The sequence below is a fragment of the Psittacula echo genome (genome assembly GCF_963264785.1).
Source record: "Psittacula echo genome assembly, chromosome: 1".
Lineage (NCBI taxonomy): Eukaryota > Metazoa > Chordata > Aves > Psittaciformes > Psittacidae > Psittacula > Psittacula echo.
This window is the reverse complement of record NC_137735.1, coordinates 160,476,027-160,501,907: the sequence shown is the minus strand read 5'-3', so window position 1 is coordinate 160,501,907 and position 25,881 is coordinate 160,476,027. Positions and strand designations below refer to the sequence as shown.

The 25,881-nt window shown below is 41.9% G+C and overlaps 1 protein-coding gene across 1 annotated transcript in view; it reads right to left on the bottom strand.

Annotated features, from left to right (window-relative positions):
• Positions 1-1,579: 1,579 nt before the first annotated feature.
• The window catches only part of CFTR (CF transmembrane conductance regulator), a gene marked incomplete at both ends in the record, with an annotated part of 90,697 nt that continues 66,395 nt past the window's right edge, over positions 1,580-25,881 (bottom strand). The window contains 6 exons of the mRNA XM_080627934.1: positions 1,580-1,786; positions 3,133-3,238; positions 3,588-3,760; positions 6,815-6,904; positions 14,774-14,929; positions 18,584-18,826. Coding sequence (XP_080484060.1) covers positions 1,580-1,786; positions 3,133-3,238; positions 3,588-3,760; positions 6,815-6,904; positions 14,774-14,929; positions 18,584-18,826 — 975 coding nt within the window. The remainder of the gene's footprint in view (positions 1,787-3,132; positions 3,239-3,587; positions 3,761-6,814; positions 6,905-14,773; positions 14,930-18,583; positions 18,827-25,881) is intronic.

Genomic DNA, 25,881 nt, shown 5'->3' with positions numbered 1-25,881 from the left:
TCCTTTGCCAAACCACCACCATGGGAATACGGGAGGCTGAGGAGCGCGGCTGCTTCTGCCTGCAGCAGCACGGTGTTGCGGCGGGAGGACACGGGCCGACACAGCGGGGCCCGGGCAGCAGCGTTGCGGCCGGCAGCGGCGCTCCGAGCGCCGCAGCACCACCTAGTGCCGCCCGCACCGCCCCGGCCCCGCGGCCGGCCCCGCACCGGGTCAGGCGCGGCCGCGCGATCTTCCCGACCAGTTTGGTAATAGAATGTATTCGTTAAGCATCATGCACCCGCTTGGCTAGGCTGCAATGGCTGAAGCGGAAGTAGCGAAATAGGTAGGCGAGTTCTGCACCATGAGCGGGGTGTAACATGTCATGTCATACAGGCAGTTTCTTTTTATTTCTTTTTTATTTAAGGAAAAAAGTGTAATCTATCTAAAATGTCTGTATCACTAGAATAGTGCACAAACACAGCATCGGACAGTACTTAGCCTAATTCCTGGGCTGTCCTCGTTTTTTAACAGCTCTATCATGATGTGACATCAAAGTAGTAGCAAAACCACCCCATCAATCCAAATATAAAACCTTTCGTACAAATATATTTTTCTTTATAGTACATAATCACTCTTAAAATACATCATTTCCTTAGTAAATGTTTGCAACAATATTAAAATAAATAAAATATCCTAGAGAAAGTTCAGTTTCATCATAAAACTGCAAACCAGACGAGTATAAAAATTAATTTCATTATTAAAGTCTACTTCTGAGAGGTTTCCTCTGTTTTGTTTTTTTTAGGCGAGAGTAAAAAGCCTGTCAAGGTGCCAGACATAAGCAGACTGTCACCACTGCACTGCCAGGAGCCCTACCTGTCACCGCCTGCTCGTGTCAGACTGCACTCATCCAACTGCGCAGGGTCGGGCTGGCAGTCTCCTAGGTTCTAAGAGGAAACACCAATTCTCCCTTACCCATGGAGATGAGACAGATGTTGACTGGCTTGCAAGTCAGTATCTTCTCTTCCCTCATTCTCACCTATGCCCGTGGAGCAGTGTGCTGTTATGAAAGGGCATTTGGCCTTTTGGGCTAAGTTGGAATTGCAATCGCTGCATGGAAAACAAAAGAGGAGGAAGTTTTCTGTGCGCCTCGTTGATATTGTCCTGTAATTTGTTTGAAGGAAATTAATCCGAAGAAGCTTTTTACATTCTGATTTTTCTATTTTCCACTCAGGTTTGATTATTTTTCTCACATTCTTCCTGCTGTCACCCCAGCAAGAACACTTCTAAAAGTTGACAGAAATGATTATGTCAGGCCAGGCAGGTTAATTCTGCTTGCCATCTCTTTTGTACCGAATTAGAGCAGCTCTTCAAAGGAAGTCTGGTTTTACCGTTACAAGTGGCAAAACTTCAAAGACTGTACTAACTTGCACACAATTAACCATGGAAAGGAATAATTCCCAAATGCACGTGTAGTCGCTGCAGTGAACACCTCCTGCAGGGTTTGATTTGTGCCCAGCTCCGCAGGTTCAGAAGCGCTGGTGCTGTCACTGTGGGGCACTGCTGGCGATTCACTCCACTAAGAGGCTGCCCACACTGCACCTCACAGCCTTGTCTCCTGCACTTCTTCCTCCGTCTCCTCCTGCAAGGCAGTGATTTTGGGTCGAGGTTTGCGCTTGCTGGAGTTCCTGTGGTGTACTGGGAGTAGCTTCAGGCGATCAGCGTGGCTGATGGCTTGCCTGAAGGAGCTCTTTTCATTCAGCAGCTTCTGAATGGATTCATACTGACGCAATTTATTGTCTTCTATTACCTAGAGAAACATACCACTCTCTTAGATGGGCAATGGTGGTGCTGTGAGAATTCAGCTCACACAACTAACACAGCAGGGAAGAGACACGAAGGCATTAACAGAAAACTTAGTCTAACAGGAAAAGCCCAGTTTACCATTGCTGTTTCTAATTTCTAGTTTGCAATTTCGAACCGCAACCATAAAAACAGACATTAAAATTTTAACGCAGATAAGCTGCCTGTTGTCCAAGTTACAAAGTGCCGCTGAGCTTGCTGGTTTCTCCTTGCGACTTGCTTTTTACCTCTGAGATCATTTGTTGAAGCCTCTAGGTACTGTGCCCTTTCCCCAGCGCAGCTAAAGTGCCCCGTTAAGAAAGTGTTAACTGCAGAAAATAAAGTCCTATCACAAGCAGGGGAAAGCTGCCAGCACGGTGCCAGGCCTTCTTTGCTTTCCTCTTGCCAAACAAGGAAGCGCTGCTCACCTCTGTTTGAAGGAGACAACAGGTTTGCCCTGTAAGGCTGTGCCAGCCTCCTGTCAGGCAGGAGACAGGTTAAAATGAGGCTCCTGTGCTGGCACTGTGGTGGCAGCGTCTCAGGTGAGGGCCCAGGACCGACGGGAAGGAGCTGTTGGCAGCTCTGTGGCTAAAATGTTGTTTAGAGAGTGGCACCCCTGCTCCGGGCAGAGGCTGCCTGCTGCCTGCTGCCTGCCTGCGCGGGCCGGCACAGCCCGGGCCCTGGGCTGGAGGCAATAAAATGAAGGCCCCCTCTTAGGGAAGGGTCATGAAAATACAGAGGAAGGAACCTCAGTTTTAAGAACAATTACATAACTTGCCTTATATTTCCTTTACTAATGATTTTTGTGTAACAAAGGAAATACCCCAGGGCTTCAGTACTTTGTTACCTTGATTAAACAAGAAATGAATATTCAAGTGGCCTGACGAAAGAAGTCAGTAATTCTGATCGCTAGATGTTTTCTTAGGAAACCCTTCTTCCCCATGCAGCCTCCTACTGCTCAAGAGCAAAGTGCAGCCATTTCTGCATTTGCAATGGTAAAGCTCTGTGAAATGCTGGTACTTTTCAGGAGCTCCTGAGCCAATTGACAACATAAGGCACCTGGATCAGCAGCTGGATAGCCTACACAGCTTTCCTCCTGGCTGAAAGAAGGAATCCAGCTCTTCCTTAACATCTGAACACAGGTGCCACAGCTCAGGTGAAAGAGCAAACAGGAGCATGCTGCTCTGCTGGTGACGAGGTTGCTCTGAGTGACCCCCACCAATCCAGCCAGTTTCATCATTTCTGCTTGGTGCATTTTGCACATTCATCAAATGTGATGAAACGAGAGTATGTGAGACTATGAGAAACACTCACCAAGAATCGCTGGCACTCCAGCATTGCCTCCAGCCTGTGTTCAGAGAGTATGACCGTGCAGTTGGCAAATGCATGCTTCAGGGTCTTCCGGATCACTTGGGAAGTTCTGAAAGGCAAACAAGTGTTGGCGTTCAGACTGCGGTGAACATGCTGGTGCTGCCAGTAACTTTACTGATGATATTTAAGTCTGGCTGCGTGCTGGAAGGCTCAGGTGTGTGGACACCAACACCCTGCATCATCTCAGCTTGCTGCATTTCTGCTGTGAAAGTACGTATCAGCCATAAAGCTAACGTTGTAACTAGGCTTTCCTGATGCCCCAGGCAGAACTACTAACATATCACTGAAATCAGGCTTAGTAACAGCCCAGACAAGTTACAGAGGGGCTTTTGAGACGGTGCTGCCCCACTAATTTTCCTATTTCATATTAGAAGATAGAACAAATGAAGGAAACATACACGGGATCCAAGTGAGCACTTGGTTCATCGAGCAGCAAGATCTTCGCTTTGCTGAGAACTGACCGGGCAAGGCACATCAGCTGCCTGTGGCCATGACTGAGGACGCAGCCGCCATCCACAAGAACGAAATCAAGCTGGCCTGGAAATTGCTCAATTACAGACTTCAGCCCAACCTGATGGAAAGAGAAAGGACAGGAAAAATCAGTGAGATACAGCTAATGCTGACTGTGGGTATGGCAACCAGAGCCTTTAATTTCCTTGCCTTTCATTTCTGACGGCGAAAACATAAATTGATGAAAAGGAGAATCTGTCCTATAAAGACTACAAGCTAAGTAGCTGAATGATGTGAAAAGCACTGAAATATTTGAATCGTATGACATGATAGGATTTATGTTTGAAAGCTGAGTTAATGCTTTATTTGTTTGTCACATACAATGAGTTTTGGCATTTTGACTGAAACATTCTGAGTTAGCAAGCTGGAGAAAGCAATATATTTGTAACTTATTCAGTGGTGATGTACATCATGGCAAATATTGAGGAGAGTGATTTTTGAAAGGAAACCAAGCCTCTTTGGCTATTAGGAGGGTAAAAAGAAACGACCAAAATTCATATGCGACATTATAGCAACAGAGAAGGCAACCCAGGTCACTGTGGCCATTGTCTCTATAGCTCTGAGAGTGTTTCCATCTGTTTCTTTTTCTGCCCTAAAGGTCTTGTGAGCTTTGTTCATACTAATGGCCTCAGGGTCTTCCCTCTGCACTGGTGATACAATGCTTAGAGGAGTGCCCATGCCAAATGAAGCTGCTTCCCTTGGGTCAGAAACCGGAATCCAGCCCACAAGATGTCTTCTGACTGTTTCTTCCAGTACTCCTTTTTTGCTCTCACGGGGAGATACATTTTGTACACCTTAAAGCAAAGCTTTGCGTCTTCCACAGGTCCAACCTGATGGTGCTCGTTGGCTTAATCAGCAGTGTTTATAGAAAAATGTTGGTAAAATAAAAGAACTAGGAAACACGTGAGTTGCATGGCTCCAAAACCCATTATAAACCGTGGTTTATGAAGAGCCCCCGCTGGATTTTTTAAATGTTACCAATCTGCAATTTGTTTGCATTCAGGGGAGGGGGGGGGTGAAGGAGGCGAAATATTACTGGAATTCCTCCTTTGTGCTTCTGTTTTACACGGAAACCATGCTAAACTGCGGTGTGTGGGTACGCGCGTTGTGTTTCTGTAGCGTTCATGTATTTATAAGTAAATTAAGGCTAGAGCTTTGTTTCTTGCTCCTCCTCTGAACACACGTTCTGTCCTTTAATAGAATTTTGCCTCTAAGGGCTGGAAAAACTGCACAAGGTTTCTCCGGGTACCTGTAGGTCCAAGCAGCTGACTGCAAGGGTAAAACTCAGCCCCAGAAGCTGACACAAGTCTGACAGACTCAGGTGCTGAAATATGGGGGCAATAAAACGCGAAACACCTGATGTGTTCAACCAAAGCCTTGCTCTCTGCAGCTGGTTGCGAGGAGCGTAAAAAGCTGGTGTTGATCTCAGCACGATCTTCTAACCCCTCAGCAGCAATTGGGGTCAGGGCTATGCTGACAGTTAACTTTCTTGCTGCACCATGGTCCCAAAGTTACACTGCCTCACTGTCACTAACAAGCCAGATCCCAAGAGCATGAACTTTGTAAGCAATCCAATCACTCCTACTAAAAAGCATTACAGCTTTTTTTCTTCTCTGTTTGCTTTGCACTCTTGCCTGTGCAGTGAAAACCTCTAGCACATATGGATTTGCCAAACTCCTTAATGATAAGCACTTCAAAATACTTTTTTTCTTTCATGCTGTTGTAAATGAGGTTTGGCTCTTTTAAAATCCCAGGCTCAATTCACACGCACAGTCAAAACAGCCCTTAAAAGCAGAAGGAGAGCTTGTCTTTCTCAAGAAAAGGGGCACTAATCCACACTCCATTTTTCCCGCAGCCCAGCACTGAGCACCCAAGCACCGAGCACCCAACTGCCTCTTCTAGGACCAGCAGAAAAGCTTCTGTCACATCATTTAACCAAAAACGTCATGATGTGTTTATTCAACAGTAAATTACTCATCGGAAGTGTCTACTTTCCTCTTTTCCAAACATGGGAAAGAAATAAACCTAAGACAGCAAGCAGAGATAGGGTTAACCTGGATGGGAAAGGAGGAAGATTTCAGATTAAGTCCCACAGTTGTATGCATTTTCTGACCCTGAAACTTAAAATCAACAAAGAAAATGGCACCAGATCATTTCTGAGTCTGTATTAATTAGGACATCTGTACCTTGGGAAAAGGCATCTGCTTTCTAGGCTACAGCCCCTTTCCTCCCCTAACTCTCATCTTCCTTTTCTCTGGGCCTTATGTTACCTGTGCCACCTACCAAGCACTACCAGAGCCAATAGGTGGCATCTGACAACCATAATGCATGGGCTTCAGCTCACCGTGGAACAGAATTGTAAACATTAGGCCCCTAAACTTGGGGCATTTTAAACCAAAAGATCTCAAAATAAAATTGGAAGAAAACCTTTAGGTTCATAATCTAATATCCCATGATTCTTACTTTCCATGACAGAGCAGCTGCCCACAACACAAGCAGTGCGTAAGCCTGATTGCGGTGTCAGGAAGTGCTCCTCAGCTGACTTTATGCTGGCCTGAGAATTGCAATAACTGGAAAATATCTTGAGGAAAGATTTTTCTAAGCTGAATATAAATATTTCCTACTGCAATAACACCAGTCTTATTTCTAGGGCAGGCCACAGACATGGTTCATTTTCTTCCTGGCCTCCAAAATGTTTACTAGTCATCTTTACACTTTGTGATAGAAAAATGCCTTGCAGAGATTTCATATATTTGGCAAAGCATTAAAATGAGAAAAGATTAGAGGCCTTTCTGCTGTATCAGCTCCCTCCACTGTGTTTTCTCTCAGGGTCACCCAGCAGAGCCAAACATAAAACATCCCCTATGCTAAATCACTGCAGGAGCAACCCAGACTGTGCTGTGCGGAAGTTCATCTTGATGTTTTTTTCCTTAATCTCTGACAAAGGCACCTTTTTATTAGGAAATAAGGAAACCTGGTTTATAGCAGACACCTTTCCTCAGCACTTTATTTCCTAAGACTCTATAAATGTAACATATGACAATCACTTGACCTACACTGCATTCTGCCGTAAGTACTTCTCCAGAGTGATACAAATAACTTTGAGCAGTTTTACCTCCTCTGCAACTTTCCATATTTCTTCATCACTCCACTGCCCATAAGGATCCAAATTCATCCGAAAAGTTCCAGAAAATATGAACACTTTCTGCAAGAAAAAAGGATATACAAACACAGGTAGGCAGATACCCTGAACATTGTGTAAGCCATTGTAAATTGTAAAGCATACGGTGGAAAGAATAACCTTCTGCAATCACCAAACAGAGCTTCTCGCAGGTTACTAAGATTTTTCAAACCATTGTTCCAAAAAAGGTTACTTTCATTTTTTTGGCAATTGTCTTAATCGAGACTTAGCCAAACTTGTCTGAAAAACATCAAAAGTCAAATTTCAGCAGTTTTCAGACTAAAAGTTTTCCTATATTTCCATTTTGGAATAAGCCTTTTAAAAACTATTTTTTATTTTTTAATTATGTGGAACATAATTAAAATATATTCAAGCAAAAAAAAAAAAAAATATCCCTAAACCAAATTGCATGTTTTCACAATTTTGTTTTGAGAGAGGAAATCTTTTAGGTATTTGTCAGTATTCAGGGACATTGTCCTAAGGTGGTTTTCATCAATTAATTTCTTTTTTTGCTAATTGATTATAGCCAAATATGTATCAGCATCATTCTGTTACCTGACATTTCATCATGTCTCAGTCCTAGCTCTAAAGAGCTTTTTTGTTTCCTTTCTCACTGCCACATCACTGAGATATGACTCAGCAAGACCTGATTCATGACTGTAGCAGCCACAACCTGCTCTCATATGAGGCTCCCCTAATCAGTGCTGCAGACCCTGCTCTCTCCATGCTCTGTCCCGCGCCTTCCTTCCATGACACAAAATGAAGAGGATGCACATTTCCTGGCACTGAGGTGCATCCTTCTCACGCTGAAGTTTACTACTCAGTTCTGCTTTTAGGCACGCGGGTTTAAGCGAACATCCTTCAGAAACACCTTTTGTAGCTCAAAAAGCCGTGACTCAGACAAAGCTAAATATTTGTTTAATCTCTTTTTACATGGGGTGGGTGTGTCAGGTTCTGGTGGAAATGAGGTTCTTCAAGGGACACTGAGGTTGCACAACGTTTCTTATGAGATACAACCAAACTGTTGTGGTGTTCTATGCTGCAAGATACACCTGCTGTTTGTAGCAGGGAGAAATTGCTCTCAAAGAATGTAAGTGCCTTGTTGAGAAATACAACCACTTGCTTGCTCTTTCCTTGTACGTAGAGAACAAATACCAAAAGGAAAGATTTGAGACAATGATTTTCTTCTCTTTTGTCTTCCTAAAGAAAATATGTATTTAAAGAAAAGTGTTGAAATGCCAGTGATTCACAGCCACAGAATTTCTTGGAGTCTTGGTAGTCAAACACTACAGAAAGCAGTAAAGGAGTAGCTGTACCAACAGAATATTCTTAGCAAGTGCTTGCCCAGAGTTTGGCCAGTCTACCCCAATTTTCATCTGACCTAACCTGGGAACACTGCATTCTTTCATTAGATTTCAAAGTGATTTATACACACATTTACATTAATCCTTTAAATAGATTAATGAAAAGTCTAAACGTGGCAGTGGCAAATAAATTACATTAATTAATTTGCTTAATAAAGACACGTAGGCCATTGCCAATAACTTATCTGGTGTAAGAGAGAAGGAAGTACCCGATTCAAGAGACCAGAATCAAGAGACCAGAAGAAAACCAGCTGCATCGTGGTGCCCTGCGGTCAGTGGAGTGGATTTAAGTGCGATGGTGCCTTCACTGCCCTGCCAGCAACACCCCGGTGGAGCTGCAGCAGAGGCAGCAGTGCACATAGCTAAAAATCGTTGAAGTAGTACTTTTGGCAGACTAGTGGGCAAGAGTAGACCCTTTCCTTTGTGATCATTATTGTTAATAACAATGAATGCTTTGGTGAAGTACAGTGAAGTCCTTTTCCCATGCCCCACACTGGTTAGGTGGCATGAACAGGGCAACATATTTGCAGCAGGATTAGATTCTTCCAAGTCGTGGGTGTGGTGGAATAATAATGCTGCAGAAACAGAGTCAGACGTGGGTTTCTTCACACTTGGAGCACCATCCATCTAACTAATGGAATAGGTATTTTCATTTCTCAGTGGTAAAGAATAGTTAACCGAACAAACCAGTTTTAAAGAAGATAGGGCTGAATAACATTCCTGCTGAAGTGCAGCAGGCAGAGAAATAAAGGAAACTACTTTCTTCAGAAACTGCTGTTATTCCTAATAATCGTGCTTTCAAGAAGCAGGTCACTAAAAGCAAGCTATTCCCAAATGTACCTTCTTTTTTTCCCCACAAGGTAAATATTTCATTGTCCTGAATTCTGGTACTTCTCTCTCCATTTCAACACCACCTTCTTCCCAGCTCATTAGAAACCACATAGGGTTCAATTGAGTAAATATCATGTGAGTCACATGGCTAGTTTAGAGTCCACTTAAAAACAATCAGGGAAAAAAAAAAAACAACCCAAAATTCTTAAAAGCTTGAACTCTAAAGTGAAAAAAAAAAGCCAAATCCAAAAGTGAATGCCGTGGACTTCTGTGTTGTTTATAAATATGGCAGAAATAGAAATAAGGAAAGCATTGGAAGTGGAAATGGATGGCTGGGGAGACTGGCAGCAAATCTGGAATCATTTTCTTCTCAGTCACTTGTTCAGATTCACCCAGGATGTTAATGGGTGTGATCATGCAACAAATCGTTTCTCAGACGTGATATCCACCCACAAGCAAAACACTCAGGAATATAGATACGGTAATGCTTATGTTCTGACCACCCCAAATATTGTAAAACAACCTCTCTGAAGGGCATTAGTCCTCTCAGCAGCTACAGCTTCTGCATACTGGTTATGGTGTGGGATACACTGAGCTTGTGGCAATAGGCTTCCTAAGTGATTTAAGTGTTAGGTGAAGAACCCTGGAGTACCTAAGCAAACCCATATAGAAGAGTAAAGGATCAGTTGACAAGAAGCTGCCAATGAGAGGGATTATCCTGGCTGTGAGTAGCTGCTGTTGCAATGGAAAGACAACCCATGTGCAGGTCCTCTGCGAAACCCATGGATCCACAGTCCAGGGCTGGAGAACAAATGTGACATCAGCCAGAATCAGACACCAGCTCCACACAGAGAGAAGTCAGAGTAACAACAATATGACCTCCATGTAGCCTCCTCTGCTTCATAATATGGCAAGAACATCAACATGAAAGACAATCAAATTGCTATGTGAATGCTTTAGTATTAACAGCAAAGTTAAAGGGTTTGTTTTCATAAGTGCTCCTCTGGGGACTTTACATTGACATTAAAATGTCTCCAGACAAGAATAAGAACATGAGAGCAGTGAAGTCCTTCTGCAGGTTTTCTGGGACCAGTTCTGTAAGCTTCTCCCCTGAAGACGCTAAAACCTCTGCCTCCCATAGAGTTTACTGGTGAACCCAAGTGCTGTGCTCCTGGCAATACTGCATCCGCAATGCAGAAAACAACCTATCTATCTACTGCTCCAAATGAGCATATGGGGTTGTTAATGAATGTCCCCAGCTGCTCTGTGCATGGGTCTGGTGCAGCAGATGCTCCCTGGCATCTGGGCTCCCCTGCTCTGCAGGAGCCCAGCCTCCCTGGGACCCCTAGGGAGAGCAGCACTGCCCCATGCAGGAGTGCTCTGGCATGCTGCAGAACAGCCACCCCCCATGCAACCTACAAAGTGAACAGCCCTGAAGGGTATCAGAAGTGATGAAACAGTGCCAGGCACTGTTTCAGGCAGAGAGATCGGCAGCTACAATGAAGAAAATGAGATAACTACTGAAAAACTGGAACTACAAAGATTAAAGTTGTGAAATTCCACTTTTCAAGTAAAATCAGCAAAACTGATTTGATTATTTTGGTTTTTGTTAGTTGGCAGTCCCACAAATTGTAATAACCTCATTCTCTATGCTAAGCTTGATGTTAATTCTACATGGAATATTTACACATAAAACCAGCATGAGATCCACCAGGATGCAGTGGAATAACACTCAAGAAGACTTCAGAAGTAATTTCTTTCCTCTGAGCTAGCAGCGCCTTGTGGGTCTTAGGATTCTCCTCATTGATTTTAATGGAACATGTGTGCAGGTCTCCTGTTCTCTGTTTGAAGCCAAATTTCTGAAGGTATTTTCTCAATTGACTCAATTAAATACTTCAGGATGCAATCTGCATGAGGCCCTGTACACTAAAGAGCTTCAGTGTTGAAACCAGATGCAGCTGGATGTCCTCACCCTGGAAATGTGGTGGGGAAACTCTTGCAGAAGAAACATCAGAAAGGTCTGTCCAGAAAGAAGGGACAATGGGCTGCAATTCTACTTCAAACAGCCTGTTATTGCTGCGGTAATTGCTTTGCATGGGAATGACAAACATCCTGTAGGAGCTCCTGTAGGAGTCCTGTAGGACTGTGGTCCAGCTGTGCTTCAACAGTGCAGAGGTGTGAGGAGCAACAGGAAGGACCTTCCTTGTGGGGTGCTCCAGGAAACATGTTTTATATGATTCACCCCTTCATGCCACTGTAATGCTGGATTTGAGATACTGAAAGACAGGGGTTTGCCTTTGCTCTGGCTCAGCTGATCCCTGACCACGCTGCAGGCTGACGCTGTGTGTGCTATGCAGGCATCAGTGAGGTCCTGGCAGAGGAAAAGAACTTCTTTTCTTCTCAACTGGGAAATTTAGGGGTAAAGAAAGAAAAGGAGAGGTTTGGAAAGTTTTCACAAGGAAGCATGCCTCAAGTAGAGCTCCGTTCTCCTTTTGTTAACAAAGCCTCTCCTGGAGACAGCGAATATCCAGGTGTTGATGTAGGCCAGCCTCCCAGGAAAGGAGAGGCAACTATTTTTTCTCCTCCATTCTGAAGCCGTAGGTTAAGGTCAAAGAAAAAAGGCTCCCTTTGTTCTGCTGGGGAAAGCAGGGTGGCATATGCAATTTCCCTTCCCTGCTGGGAGGGTGCTGGTGAAAACTTCATTTCATTCTGAATGTGGGAACTTTTGAGGTACAATGTGCATTTTTTTGGCAAGGCTTTGGGAGAGGAGCTGCGAGCTGAAGCATGCAAACAGGCTGGGAACTCTCATGACCTTCCAGAGAACGGACAGCCAGGATTTTTTTGGTGTTGATCCATTATCAGGGACTTCCAAACTGAACTAAATGTGTATTTTAACAATGAACTAACAATGCACTTCATTACCAGAGGGGCAAGTTACACTGCTCATGCAATAAATGTCTCTCACATTTTGCTGATGGCTGCAGAATGTTGTTTTCTATACCACTAGTGACTCTATAGTGAGTACTCAGCTATGAGAATTATTAATCATATTTTTCACTGGGACAACAAGGCTACTTGTTACCAAGCATTCATTTTTCTCCTCATTCCATGTGCTCCCAAGGACAGCTGGACATGGAAAGCAGAAATACTGCTGGGCAACCACAGCCTAAAAGAAGAAATGGCTGAGAGCAGAAGGATGACTATGGAAAAAACAGGGAAGCCCCTTCCAATACAGGAAGTTATACTTGGCTGTATAGGAAAATTTCACAATGGAGACATAGTTTATACTATGAAAGCATCCTTCATCTTATACATCCATCCTTTGGTGGTGTCGTGGTTTAAGCCGAGCCAGCAACTCAGAACCACGCAGCTGCTCGCTCACTCCCTGCCCCCTCCTCCCTCTGCTCCCGGAGGGATGGAGAGGAGAATGGAAAGAATGTAACTCCCCTGGGTTGAGATAAGAGCAGTCCAGTAACTAAGGTATAACACAAACCACTGCTGCTACCACCAATAATAATAATGATAAGGGAAATAACAAGCAAGAGAATACAACCGCTCACCACCCGCCGACCGATACCCAGCCCGACTCGAGCAGTGATCTAGCCCTTCTGGGTAACTGCCCCCAGTTTATATACTGGGCATGACGTGCTGTGGTATGGAATACCTCTTTGGCTAGTTTGGGTCAGGTGTCCTGTCTCTGCTTCCTGCCAGCTTCCCCTCCTCCCTGGCAGAGCATGAGACTCACAAAGTCCTTGGTCAGAGTAAACATTACTGAGCAGCAACTGAAAACATCAGTGTTATCAGTGCTGTTCCCAGGCTGAAAGTCAAAAACACAGCACTGCACCAGCTACTAAGAAGGAGAAAAATGACTGCTACTGCTGAACCCAGGACAGGAGGCCAGCTGTATAACATACCTGTCCTCCAAACTCATTAGATGTAGCTGCATTTGCAGTTCACTGCACAGCTGCCTCAATCTGAAGGGGTGACTTTTTTTCATACTTGCAAACAACAATCATGCTGCAGAACTGAACCGGCAATAATAAAGAAAAAAGAAATTTAAAGGACAGATAGATGTGAAAATGTTGAAGAGAAGACAGAAAGAGTGACGACAGTTCAGCTATCAAAGGGCAGCTTGCCAAGCAAGCCTCAGCAAGGCAGGCAGCGTATGACCAGCCAGGCTGTCAGTAGAGTCCAGACAAGAAACTAATCCAACCAGTGCACTTACCACTGCTCTCTTGGTTCTGTTTTATTAAGTCTGTAACTTGGCAGTGAATAAAGGTCTGTTCTGGCATCAAAGTACTGAAAATTTGTTGCCTTTAAGGAAATTTTAGAGCATCCTTGTGGAAATGCAGAAGAGAGGAAAGAGCTGTGTCTTCTTTGCATGCCCTACATTAAATAAATGACACTCAGGCTGCTGTGGGAAAACATTTTTGAAAGGGAGACTATCACAACTCAAAGCTGATCTTGAAGTAGAAAAAATAATTTTTGAATTCCCCTTGTGCTTGCAAACATTATGTTTCCAGCATGAGCATTTCAGCGTCTTAACAGATACCAAAGCCAAAACAGTGCCATAAGGAACACCTCGGTTAGAGTTAAATCCCAGCTCCATGACACTGAAATAGATCAGAAGTGACGTTACTACAATTAGTCTGGTTTGTTGCATTATGGTAGAAAGCAGATTCTAACCTACAGACCCAAGGAAGGGTGAAAGTGATGACAGACCTCTGCTCTGCTATGATGGCTGTAGAAGAGAAAACCACTATTTTGAAAATGCAAACCTGACAGCATATTTTTTAGTTCAATCAGCTGGCTGTCCAAGAGTCTTTCCAACTATTTTAAAGCATCTCAAGCTGTCAGTGCACACAGCTTTGCACCACACTGCAGCTTACCAGCTTGCTCAGACAGTAACTGCCTTTTAAGACAGTAGACTGGGAAGTCCTAGGTTTAGTTCTTTGCTCCTCCTTAGACTATTTCTCTTGTTCCAGTTATTTGAAAAAACTAGGGTGCCTAAACCCATGTGGGGAGCTGTTTCCTCTTTCATCTCTGAAATGGCATTACTTTGCCAGCACTGCTGCAAGCATAAATAACAGGAAGTGCTCCTTTATGCATGCACTATGACATGTGCATAGTCATGAGAGGTGACAGCTAAAAAAAAGTGATGAGTCCATGTTGGGAATCAGCTAGTGGTCTAGTAAAATATCAGAAAAGCAATAATTCTGGTACTAGCCTGACATGGAAAACAGGCAATGTATAGCATTCACATGCTAACCACAATATGTGATGTACTGCTTTAGAAAACAGTAGCTGAGAACACCACTGACTGTATTTTTTATTTCAGGTGGCACTATCTTATTTTGAGTCAACATGCAAACTGTTTCAGAGGTGCAGAGAAAAGTATTATGAACAGAGAAAAGGTTATGAACATTTCTGTTTGAGTGTGCTATACCTTCTGATTTCTAGAATTCTTGTGTGAGTGGCACAGAAACCCTCAGAAAGTAGTCTGCTGTGAATCATTGCATTTATCCATCCATCCATCCATCCATCCATCCATCCATCCATCCATCTCCCCTTTCAACAAAATCTTCGTGTCTTCTGTTCCTTAGCACAAAACAATTAACTTCCAGCTTGAAGCATATGTAGAACCAATGAAAATAAAGACACAGATATAAGACACAGAAAGTTACAGTAATCTCATTACCTGAGGAATCACTCCAAATGCCTTTCTCCATTGCTGCACGCTGACCGTGTTCCAGGAGACTCCATCAATCTGGATATCCCCTTCTGTATTCAGAAGTCTTAAAAATGCAAAAAGTAAAGTGCTTTTTCCTGAACCAGTTCTTCCTAGAAGGCCCACCTGCAATGCAAACCGTAAAAGCAAACATTCAGTACTGCTCACATATCAACCACAGACAAAGGCAGAAACACTTAGAGATCTCAGCAGTGGAAAAATATTCAAATGATTCTCAATGGGATAGTAAATGTCATTCATTTGGGAATGATAAAAGCCTACAGCAAGAGCTGAACAAAACACTGGGCCAGACTCTTCTTTATTTTATTACAATTAAATAAGATGAAGAAATCTGTTAGCTGAAGAACAAAAATTGCTTCTATATTACCTTGTACTGATTAGTCCAGCTGTTTGTGCCTTTCCCTTTCTTTTGCTATGAAGCCCTCTTAAACAAAACCCCATCAAGCAGACAAAAACGAAGTAGGAAGAGCACCTGAATCACACTACTAAGCTACTCTATTCCCATAAAATTGTAATCAGAGGGACTAACTCTGATCAGACCATGACAGTAGTGGGGTAGCTTTGGTCTGAGGCAGTGGTCACAGCACACACCATGCTGTTGCCCTGCCCCAAGCAGCAATGCAAGTCTTCAACCTGCCCAGCTGGTACTGCCTTTCCCTACCTCTTAGGGTGTAAAGAAAAATAATACATAGGGGTTTTTTAAATGTTCTGTTTCCCTTATGGGATTCCACCGACCAGTTGCTGGAATGAGCAGTATCTGCAGAATCCACAAGCAAATGCCAAGATACTGCCTTTTCTAACAGCTGGGTTTTACACAGCTAATAATGTCCCGTCTGAGCATGAGCTGCTTTTGTAGGGTGACAATATATACGGTGAAGGTGAAGAAAGGGATTTTTCCTGCTGCCTGGCATCCTTTATGTAACAGTGCCTCAGGCCTCTGAACCATATGAGCAGTCTGCACTGCGTTGCACTGGAATCTACTGATTCCAATCTACATAAAAGTCATGAGGGAAGACTCAGAGAAATACAGACCTGTTAATCTAACCTCAGTTCCTGGAAAAATTATGGAGGTTATACTGCATAATATTGAAAGGCATTTAAAGAATGATGGACTCATCATGCAGAGTCAACACAAGTTCACAAAGTGAAAGTCGTGTTTAACTAATTTGATAGTTAACTAATATTTAATTAGTAATTAGTAATAATTAGTAATTAGTAGTTTAACTAATTTGATACTGCCTGAGAAGGCAGTGGATGCAGTTTTTCTGAGTTTTAGTAAGGCTCTTGTTACTGTATCTCACAGCATCCTTCTGGACAAGGTCTCCAGCTGTGGGATGAGCGGGTTCACAGTGCACTGAGTGAAGGACTGGCTGAAGGGCAGAGCTCAAAGGGGTGTAGTGAATGGGGCTACATCTCTCTGGCAACCAGTCACCAGTGGGGTTCCTCAGGGTTCAATTCTAGTGCCAGTTCTGTTGAATATATTCATCAACGATGCAGGAGTTGAATGCACCGGCGGCAAATTTGCTCATGACACCAAACTGGGAGGTGCTGCTGACTCTCTTGAGGGCCAAGAGGCTTTGCAGAGGGATCTAGATAGATTAGATCATTGGACAATGATTAATGGGATGAAATTTAACAAGCTGAAATGACGGATTCTGCACCTGGCATAGAGTAATGCTGGGCACAACTACAGACTGGAGTGGCTGGGGAGCAGGAGTGGCTGGGGAGCAGCCCTGCAGAAAGGTGCTGGTTGGCAGCAGGCTCAATATCAGTCAGCAGCAGTGTGCCCTGGCAGCCAAAAGGCAAACTGCTTCCTGGGGTCCATCAAACATAGCATGACCAGCATGACCAGCTGGTCAAAAATGGTGATTATCCTGCTGTATTCAGCATTGGCACAGCTTCACCTTGAACTGCATACAGTTCTGGGCCCCACCATTTAAGAAGGATGTGAAGGTCCTTGAATGTGTCCAGAGGACGGCAGTGAAGCTGGTGAAAGGGCTGGAAGGAATGTCCTATGAGGAGAGACTGAGGACTTTGGTTTGGAGAAAAGGGACCTGAGAGGCAACCTCACTGCTCTATACAGATTCCTGAGGCGGGGAAGTGGAGAGCAAAGTGCTGAGCTCTTCTTCCTGGTATCCAGTAATAGGAGACATGGGAATGGTTCAACACTGCACTAGGGGAGGTTTAGACTGGACATTAAGAAATATTTCTTTATCAAGAGGGTAGCCCTGCTGTGTCTTGTCATACCGTATCCTGTCTTACCCTATCCTATCCTATCCTATCCTATCCTATCCTATCCTATCCTATCCTATCCTATCCATCACATACCATTCTATTCTAGTTCATTCCATTCTATTCTACTCTATTCCATTCTTGTGCTGTGCTATTCTACCCCCTCAGCAGAGAAGAGCTCTCCCCTTCCCTGCTTATTTTACTTTTATTATCTCTGCTTCCCTATGGGGCAGAGTCAAATCCTCTCCAGTTTAAGAAGCATGCTCCAGTTGTCGAAATACTTCCTCTGAGGCCAGGATTCATCATCAAAATTGGACTGAGTTCCTAAATCACAGCCATTGAAAAAAGGATCTTTGTTTTAATTGCTCTGCCTGCTCTCTGTACAGTACAAAAGTATCTTTCATTTTCCATTCTCCAAAGGATTTTCCAGGAAGTAAATCCACCAGACTGCAGTGGCACCTGCACCTCCACGCTCCAGGAATCACAGGTGCTTCTCTTCCAAAGGCAGAACGGTTTTGGGATAGCGTTACAGAGGTCAAACTCCCGGTTTTGAAATTTTGGTGCCCTCAAACTTCATAGATGAAACATTCAGTTCATGTAAACCAAGACAGATCTACCAAACCTAGCACAGATCGGTGCTATCCAAACTAGGAGCAGAGCTTCCTTCTGGTGAAGCCAGGTTGCTATCACTGAACCTTTTTTTCTCATCTATGTGGGAGAGTTACTGATCTATTCTTCATCTGCGCGGCTGCTACTCAGGAAGTCACGTGAGCCTTTCTTCCCACCCCGCCGAGGATGGTCCTTCATCATGAACTTAAAGCAGTGTTAAACCTCTGCCTAACTGCTGTACTGAAACTAATGCTCTTTCTTGAATGCAACCCCAAACATGCAGGAAGATTAATTAGAGGTCTGTCAATGCTCTGAAGAATAGAGCTGTTTATGGTTTGCTACATAATGATTTGGGGTGGTGTAGAGCCCTCATTGAACAGGCGAGACGGCACCTCCACCCTCTGGCCGCCGGAGCCAGCAGTGCATTACCCTTGGCACAGGAGCCAGTATTCTTTCATGCCCTGCTCCACCAGGGTCAGGCTGCCCCCGGCACCTGCTCTCACCAGCAAGCTTCCCTCTCCCAGGAGAAGGCAGAAGCATTTAATCACAGGAATACAACTTGGGGAACGGCTGCATACGTATTTTATCAGTATATGCTGCTCCTCATGGCCAGCAACCATCCCCACTGTGCTCCACTGAGTTGTAAGTAGCCTCAAGATTTCTAGGATAACTGAGGCAGATTTTCCTTGCCCTTTTTTCTTTGTATCCAATAATCCTACAGATGAGCTCTTTTTAAGAGGAGACACAAGACATTTCTGCTCTTCAAGTGCTTTAGACGATTATTTTGTTTTGTGACAATTGAATTTACAAAACTTCACTGAACTGAACCTACTCTTTACTCAATGAATAGGTTTATAATGACATTCCTATAGTTAAGCTTAATAGAAGTCAGATCAAACACACAAAGAAGTGTCTCACCCTCTGCCCTGAACTTATTGAAAAAGACATGTTTTCTAACACAGCAGCTCCTCCTTCACCGTATTTGGCCGTAAGGTCCTTCACAGTCATTTGGCCCCCAGATGGCCAGTTCTTCCCTTCCTTCGCATGCCTGTTTTCAATTACAAGGGCATCTGAAAGCTGGTTATTCTTCTGTGGCTTCATGTTTTTCATCTCTTCTGTTGGCATGTCAATGAATTTAAATATTCGTCCGACAGACCGCATCTACGAATCAAAACAGAGTATTCTAATTTTAATTAATACTTAGGTGTCAAAACAAATGGAATCAAGTTATTCCTAATTCCTAGCCAGAACAGTGAGTCTTTTTTCTGTGTAAGTTATACCATAGCATAATTTCAAAAGGCAGGATACTTCTTGTCTAGAGCTCGAGATTCTCTTGCTTTTTTACTACTGTCAGTAGTCCAACATGTGATTCCATTTGCTTCCTTTATAAATGGACACAATAGGTCTTTCCAGCCCTAAAAACATATTTTGAAAATTGCTGATGACCTGTATTTATAAAAACAAAGTATGATCATGAAAGCAATCTTGGAGTCTTCAACTCCTTCTATCTGAAAGGGTTGCCCAACCAAAAAGCTGAAGTTCCTTGAATAATGATTGATGTCCAAAGACAGATTATGTGCAGATATGATTATGTGCAATCAGCAGATGATGTGGAAACAGAAAGATGTAAAGCCGTAGCATCAAATAAAGAGGAACACTCATCAGACATTAACGTCTGAGTTTCTATGAGAAATTATCTATAGCTTTTAGCAAATAATTAGTAGTAAGTTCCATGACAACTAATTTTATATCTGTTATTATATGTATTCAGTGAAATAATCAAATCCTGTAGTTCATGAACTTCAGACAGAAGCTGTCGGTAGCAGTCTTGGTGACTTTTTAAAGGAGCATGGGACTTAAAGTGTTCCCCTTGATTGTCTTTTTAATGGGTCAAGGGTCATTTAATAAACAGTTCATTTACCTCCTTCACTAGAACTTCACTGCTCAGGTAGTCAGAAAACGTATTTTTGAGTCTATGGACCAGTTTATTCTTGTAGGTTTATTAATTTCAAATCGTAAGTAGTTCTTTTTCCTAGCTGCTTTCCTCGATTTATAGAGAGCTAGCTTAGACCAGTCACCTTTTGCTCTCCGGGACTAGAGAATAGCCCAGGTTTAAGCCTCTTTCTTAACATAAGTTCTCCTTCTCCAAACATCCCAGTTCAAATTACTCTTTCTTGTCTGGCCAGAATGTACACAACATTTTGGATGACATTTCACAAAGACATGGTACAAAGGCATTGATACTTTCCTATGTATATTAGGAATATCTTGAATAACACACCGAAAGATCATATTCTTTTCTTCACAGTTACATCTTTGAGCCACACTCTGACTAAGCAGAGGTCAGTCAACCTTTCCTCCATCTTAGCCATTTCTAAGGAGATCCTGACTTACCTTAGAGGTTATTCTTAGTATTCCCTAAATTCAAGTCTTTGCACTTCAGTTACTGAAATCCATTTTGTATCTGCCATTTGAGGTCACTTAATACCTTTCAATTCCCAGCATCCTTCATGCTAACATTGCCTTTCAGCTTTGTGCCTTTGTCAGATTTCTTCAACACATTTTTTTTTCTTTGAGACCATTAAAAAAAGATTAAAATGAGCTCAGTCACAAATCTAATCTTTGCAGAGTAGCCTCCCTACAGCTTAATGCTTACAGCTTAATGCCATTTCCTTTCTGTCCAACTCATTAACTAGTTTACAGTTCTCATAATAATCCTGATCTCCTTCATTTATATAATTTCTGAAACAGAGCCACAGCCGGTGCTTTTCTGAAGACAAATGAGATCTACTACGTTACTTTTGTCTGGAAAATAAATCATCAAATACAGTTATTGGGTTAGTCTGATGCAACCTTAATGTCAGCAAACCTCAGTGAATTCACTCTGTAAACACTGCATCTTTGATTATATTTTCAAAAATTGTTTCTAAAGACTCCTGCCATCAGACTAACAAACTGATGGGGGCACCAATGACTTCGATTTCTCCTTCTTAACCAAAAGTGACAGTTGTTATTCTATCACATGCCACAACCACTGCCATCTTGGTGGGTTCATTTGATGTGGCCATTATCAGGTCTCCAGCTTCTCAGCCAATTCTTCTTCAAATGTCAAGTCTCTCCTTTCTATCTGCTTCTTGACCTCTAGCAACAGTTTGTTTGGGTTAACTAATCCATTCTGTAGAGGCTGTAATTTCTAATATGCTTTTATAGAATGTTGTTCATATTCATAGCCCTAAAGTCCCCAAAAATTCCTATTGCTTTTCTTCTGTATTCAGGAAACAAATTTCGGCTCTTCACTTGAAGGTAACGTGACTTGACTTTACATTCAGATTCCTAAGTGCTAGTCCAACTAACTTAACTAAATTCCTCATTTTACCAAAATTTGTCCTTGTAAACAACAGGAGTAAATTAGAAGATAGTCTCCATGCTTATTGGTCAGACATTACTTAGCAAACTAAATTAATAAATAGATAGATACTTGCTTAGCTACTGCATCCAGGAATATCTGGGCCTTATTATTAGCATTTATTCTTTAATCTGTATTCCCAGTAGTATCTCTCTTTAGTGGCATTATGGAAAAGCCTTTGTACATCTTTGACCTTGTTTAATTGCTTATATGTTCCTCCTGCAAAATTATTCTACTTGATCTATCACCATTCCCTCCTGTTCTTTGATCCAGATTGAAATATTGTTAGGTGGATTTTCTATGTGGAAGCAAATTTATATACAATGCAAGGAAATACTGGGATCATAGCTTACATTAGCATCTTGAAACACTGTTGTGACAGAAATTATGAAAAACATGCTAACACCCGAGCATATTGATTACAATTTCCATCTCAACCACTGTGCAAGATAGAAAGGCATGGTCATCATCATGCTGACATATGAATGTCATCTCATTTGGTGATACATACAGGAAGATCTTGGACAAAACTGACAATTTGCTTCCTGTCTGTCTCTAGTAAATATAATACATGCATGGATGAGCACCATGCATTTGTTTAGTCAGTGTTTGATTGTACATTTGTTTTAGAAATCTTATCTATACAGAAAAATTCAGAAATGAAGGTCCTTCTTGGCTTTGTAAAGACCTGTGAACATTTGTACAGGCAGGGATTCCCTACGATTGCCCAAGAGATCCTACCATTACACAGTAGCTAAAATCTATCAGTATATCAGTACCTACGAAACCAGCTGGACAAAGAGCCTTCTCTTACAGCAGAACATTTTACCTCTATGTCCCAGCTATCCTGACTAATTTCTCAGTCACATCACATATGCAGATATTTCATACAGCTTAATACTTTAAATAAATTCAAAAGGATGCTTTCCTGGTTCTGTAATTTGAATTATGATTTAGATCTGGGCAGAATGCAGCATAAATGTCACTCACATTTTACAAAAATATCCATTCTTCCTTTCATAGATAGAAATCTTCTGTCATTCATAATGACAGGCATAGTGTAACTGACAGCAAATTTCTTATCCATTACTCCCATCAACAATGTGCCTGCTATATTCACATTCACTAGTTAATGCTTTAGAATAAAGGAGTATATTTACTACTTCCAACTAAAAATGTCTAGAGCATAATGCACTATTTTTAGCCTTGCCTAATTGTATTTTACTGAGATTTTAATAACACTGCACATTCTTTAATTTACTTTCTCATTAACATCACTTAAATTCTTCTTAATGTTGAAGGAGAATTCATAATATAATTATGTAATGTATATTTCCTGAAAGTGGAAGAAGTAATTCTTTTACAAGTAATCTAATGCAATTAATTTCATCAGGTCCTGTGTTCTCTTCTGCTAAAAGAGAGCAGTTACCCTCTCCAGACCAGACATGGATACTACTTAACAATCATGTTGTTAAGACACCACCTCAAAACCATGCTGGCTGGAAAGTGCAGTGTGCAACTGAGAGGTTCTATGAGAGGTTGGTCCAATTGGTTCATGCTGTAAAAATCCCCAGTGCATTAAGTCACTGCAAAAACAGGGTCAATGCAGACAGACCGTACGGTTTTACTGAGGTTTCACATCTTCTGGTGTTACATTCTGGGTGCACCTATAGGGCATATATTCCTGTTCCATACTGCAAAAATGAAATAATTAGTTCATTTAAAACTCGTACTGAATTTTTTGTTCTTTCTCACACTGCTTTGCAGGCAGAAAAGGAAATTTTCCAACAGATCTTTCAAGATTCTGTTTCCTTCCAGCTGACCAATACCTCACTTTGAGAATTGTCATTCTGATGCAGATTTCACAATCAAGAATTTAGTCTACTTAAACTCTATAAATTAACAGTGGTCTCAGATTTTATGCTGACAGTAGTAAAAACAAGCACCATCATTTTTCTAAGTCCTAATTTTTCTTTGGTCCTCTCCTCTACTTTAATTCTTCAGCATCCCTGATATACAGGATTGGACACTGTGAGGTTTAGCAAGTGCGGTTTCAATATCTCTTTGGGGGATTCTTTTTATATCTCCTTACATAAGTAATCTTGGCAACAGTAAAAGTATGGCATTTTCTCTGTCCCTGATAAAATGAATTGTCCTTCTCAGTTATAGCACTGCTACTACAGAATGCACATCAGTGAACAAGAAGGTTATAAAGCATTAAAACAGTCCACTGGGACAAACCAGTGCTTATCTGTGAAAGCAGCACTTACTGGAAAACTTACTTTCTATTTCCTTATGAAGCAAAAGGATTAAAAATACTACAAGGCTGCCTAGAGGGATATGAAAAAATCTGAAAACTAGCTAAAGGGATATTAGCAGAAACGATCAAAGTGAAAAGATAAAGCCAGCCTAACTGGTAGCTTGAAATGAAACAATGGAGAGCTGTCAGAGTGACCACATATGTTAAGAAAAGAAAAAAGCAGAGTAGATAAAGTATCAGAGCTGGGGATGTAGAGAATGAAATGCCAAAACCATTACGGGGTATTAAAAGACAATGGAGATTTTTCAGTTAAAGCCAAACCAGTTCAACAGAAATTGCTTCAAAGAGGATATCTATGCAAGTAAAAAAATCCAAAATAGAAACTTAGAATTCTTCAATATATATGTCAGTGTCACGGAAAGCTCAGGAAGGAGATTGTCTGGAATAAAGTCAAATTTGCCACCTACCCATCTGTTTAGCCAGTATTTCTTCTGGTTCTTTTTTCCTTCCTCACATCATCCTGCTCCTCTGTCCTCCTGCCTTCCTGTCCTTTTGCTTGCATTTATTTTACTGATGTCCCATCCCTTGCATATCTTGTAAAACAACTCAATACGAGCTTAATGTTATACACTAATAGAGCACCCTTTGGACATGGGTTTCAACCACTTGCAGAAAACTCCAGCTTATCTGGCAACCAAAAACTGCTACCTACAAATGTGCTACACATTCAGACGTGCTTCTGTGCAGGCTTTTAAGCATGGATGTCACAGCTGCTCAAGGAAGAGCAAGAATGATGCTATCTAGAGCGGTGCGTGCATATCTGTAACCAGAGACATATGGAGATGTGTCACTTCTAGTCAATCTGGTCCTGTGGGGAGCTTCAAAGTACCCAATGAGAGAAAAATAGAGTATAACCAAATGCAATACTAAGGCACACATGCAAGGCTTTGCAGGACATCTGTCACCAAATAAATGTAAAAGACTTTAAAGAGGGAAGTGCTAAATGTAGAGGATACAGAATGGGAAATAATACATCTGCATCACCCACTGAAGCAGTTTTATTATCTTAAAACCATTTAGCTATTCTTACCTGCTTGCTTACAGGAGCAGCTTTTCAATGCCAGCAGTATCTACTAGTTTGTCATCTGGGATACCTAAACATCCATGGGATGGGGGTGGGCAGCTATCTACCGCTGAAAGAAGTCCAGAGGATCCACCTATAAGCTGATGCACCTTAGGCAGCTATCATTAACAGAATATGACTGGTGCTCCATACAGTAGTTTGTCTAGAGAAAAGTACTCACAAACTTCTAAAGCAACTTGAGATTTTCTTTTCAGGGGAAAGGGAGTTACTTCCTTATTGCTTAGTAGCTTATTGCTTAGACGACATTTTAACATTGCTGTATTTTGAAAAAGGGTGAAGTTCTTCATTGAAACACTGATGTGTTCAGCACCCTCTGAATCCTTCAGTAAGACATTCTATTACTCTTGTAAAACACCTTCAGTTTGCATTAAACCATATAATTCTTATGCAGATTGTTAGACTTGAATTGACCACATTATGCCTTACTGTGTTAAAATGGAGTTTACAAATGAGAGCAGATTAAATGTTTCTGTCTCTGTTGTGCCTTACCAATGGCACATTTTACTTCTTTATCAGTCACACAACTGCTGTTTGGTGTGTCTTACAGTTATAGCAAAGAAGGCCTTTTACAATGTGCTTGGCCTTCAAGACAGGCTGTTCTAAGAAGCAAAGAAAGAGTCAGCATTAAACAACTCATGGATAGGGAAAAAATGTGTCCCTGAATGGTAGCCAGCTTTCTGGACTACCACCAGTCACATGTGTAAACACGAGATTAGCTGTTGTAAGTGGTTAATTCCCAGGTTTGGGGCTCTTAAGGATTTCCTTCAGGATAAAGCTGGCTAAATCACATTTAAGAAAAAAAAATACATTGAACTGGCAAATATTCCTGCACTGTCATTGTTTGCCCCAATTGCATTTTTTTTTTACCGACAACCCTTTTAAGCTAATCAGGACTGCAGGACTGTCTCCAAGATCTGCTGTAAAAGCTGTTTGTTTTTCAGTACTGACATGGTTGTCTCAAGAAGCTAATTTAGGGTTCAGCGAGGTTATGCCTGGATGTGGGAGGTTTTAATTTCTCAGAATTGTCTTTTTGTTTATAAAGCTACTGTATTTTACAACAAGATTTCTTCTAAAATAGATCCTAAAATGCCTGAAGTGTAAAGAGAAAACTAGCTAGTACATGTAAAAATAACATCTAAACTTTCACACATTCAAGCTAAGGTATGACAAAAACTGTAAGAACAAACATATTCTTTTATGAGTATTCTGCTGCTTCTCATATCTCAACAGACAGGTGATGATGAGTTAACCTTGTGAAATATTCTGTTTTAAAGCCAATCCTAACTAACGGACTAGCTACACAAATTCAGAGGGTAAACATGGACCACTCCAAAGCCTTATGTCAGAGAAAAAGACCCTCAGGGAAGTCTACAACAGATTTTTGAATCACTGCTGATTTTGCATGG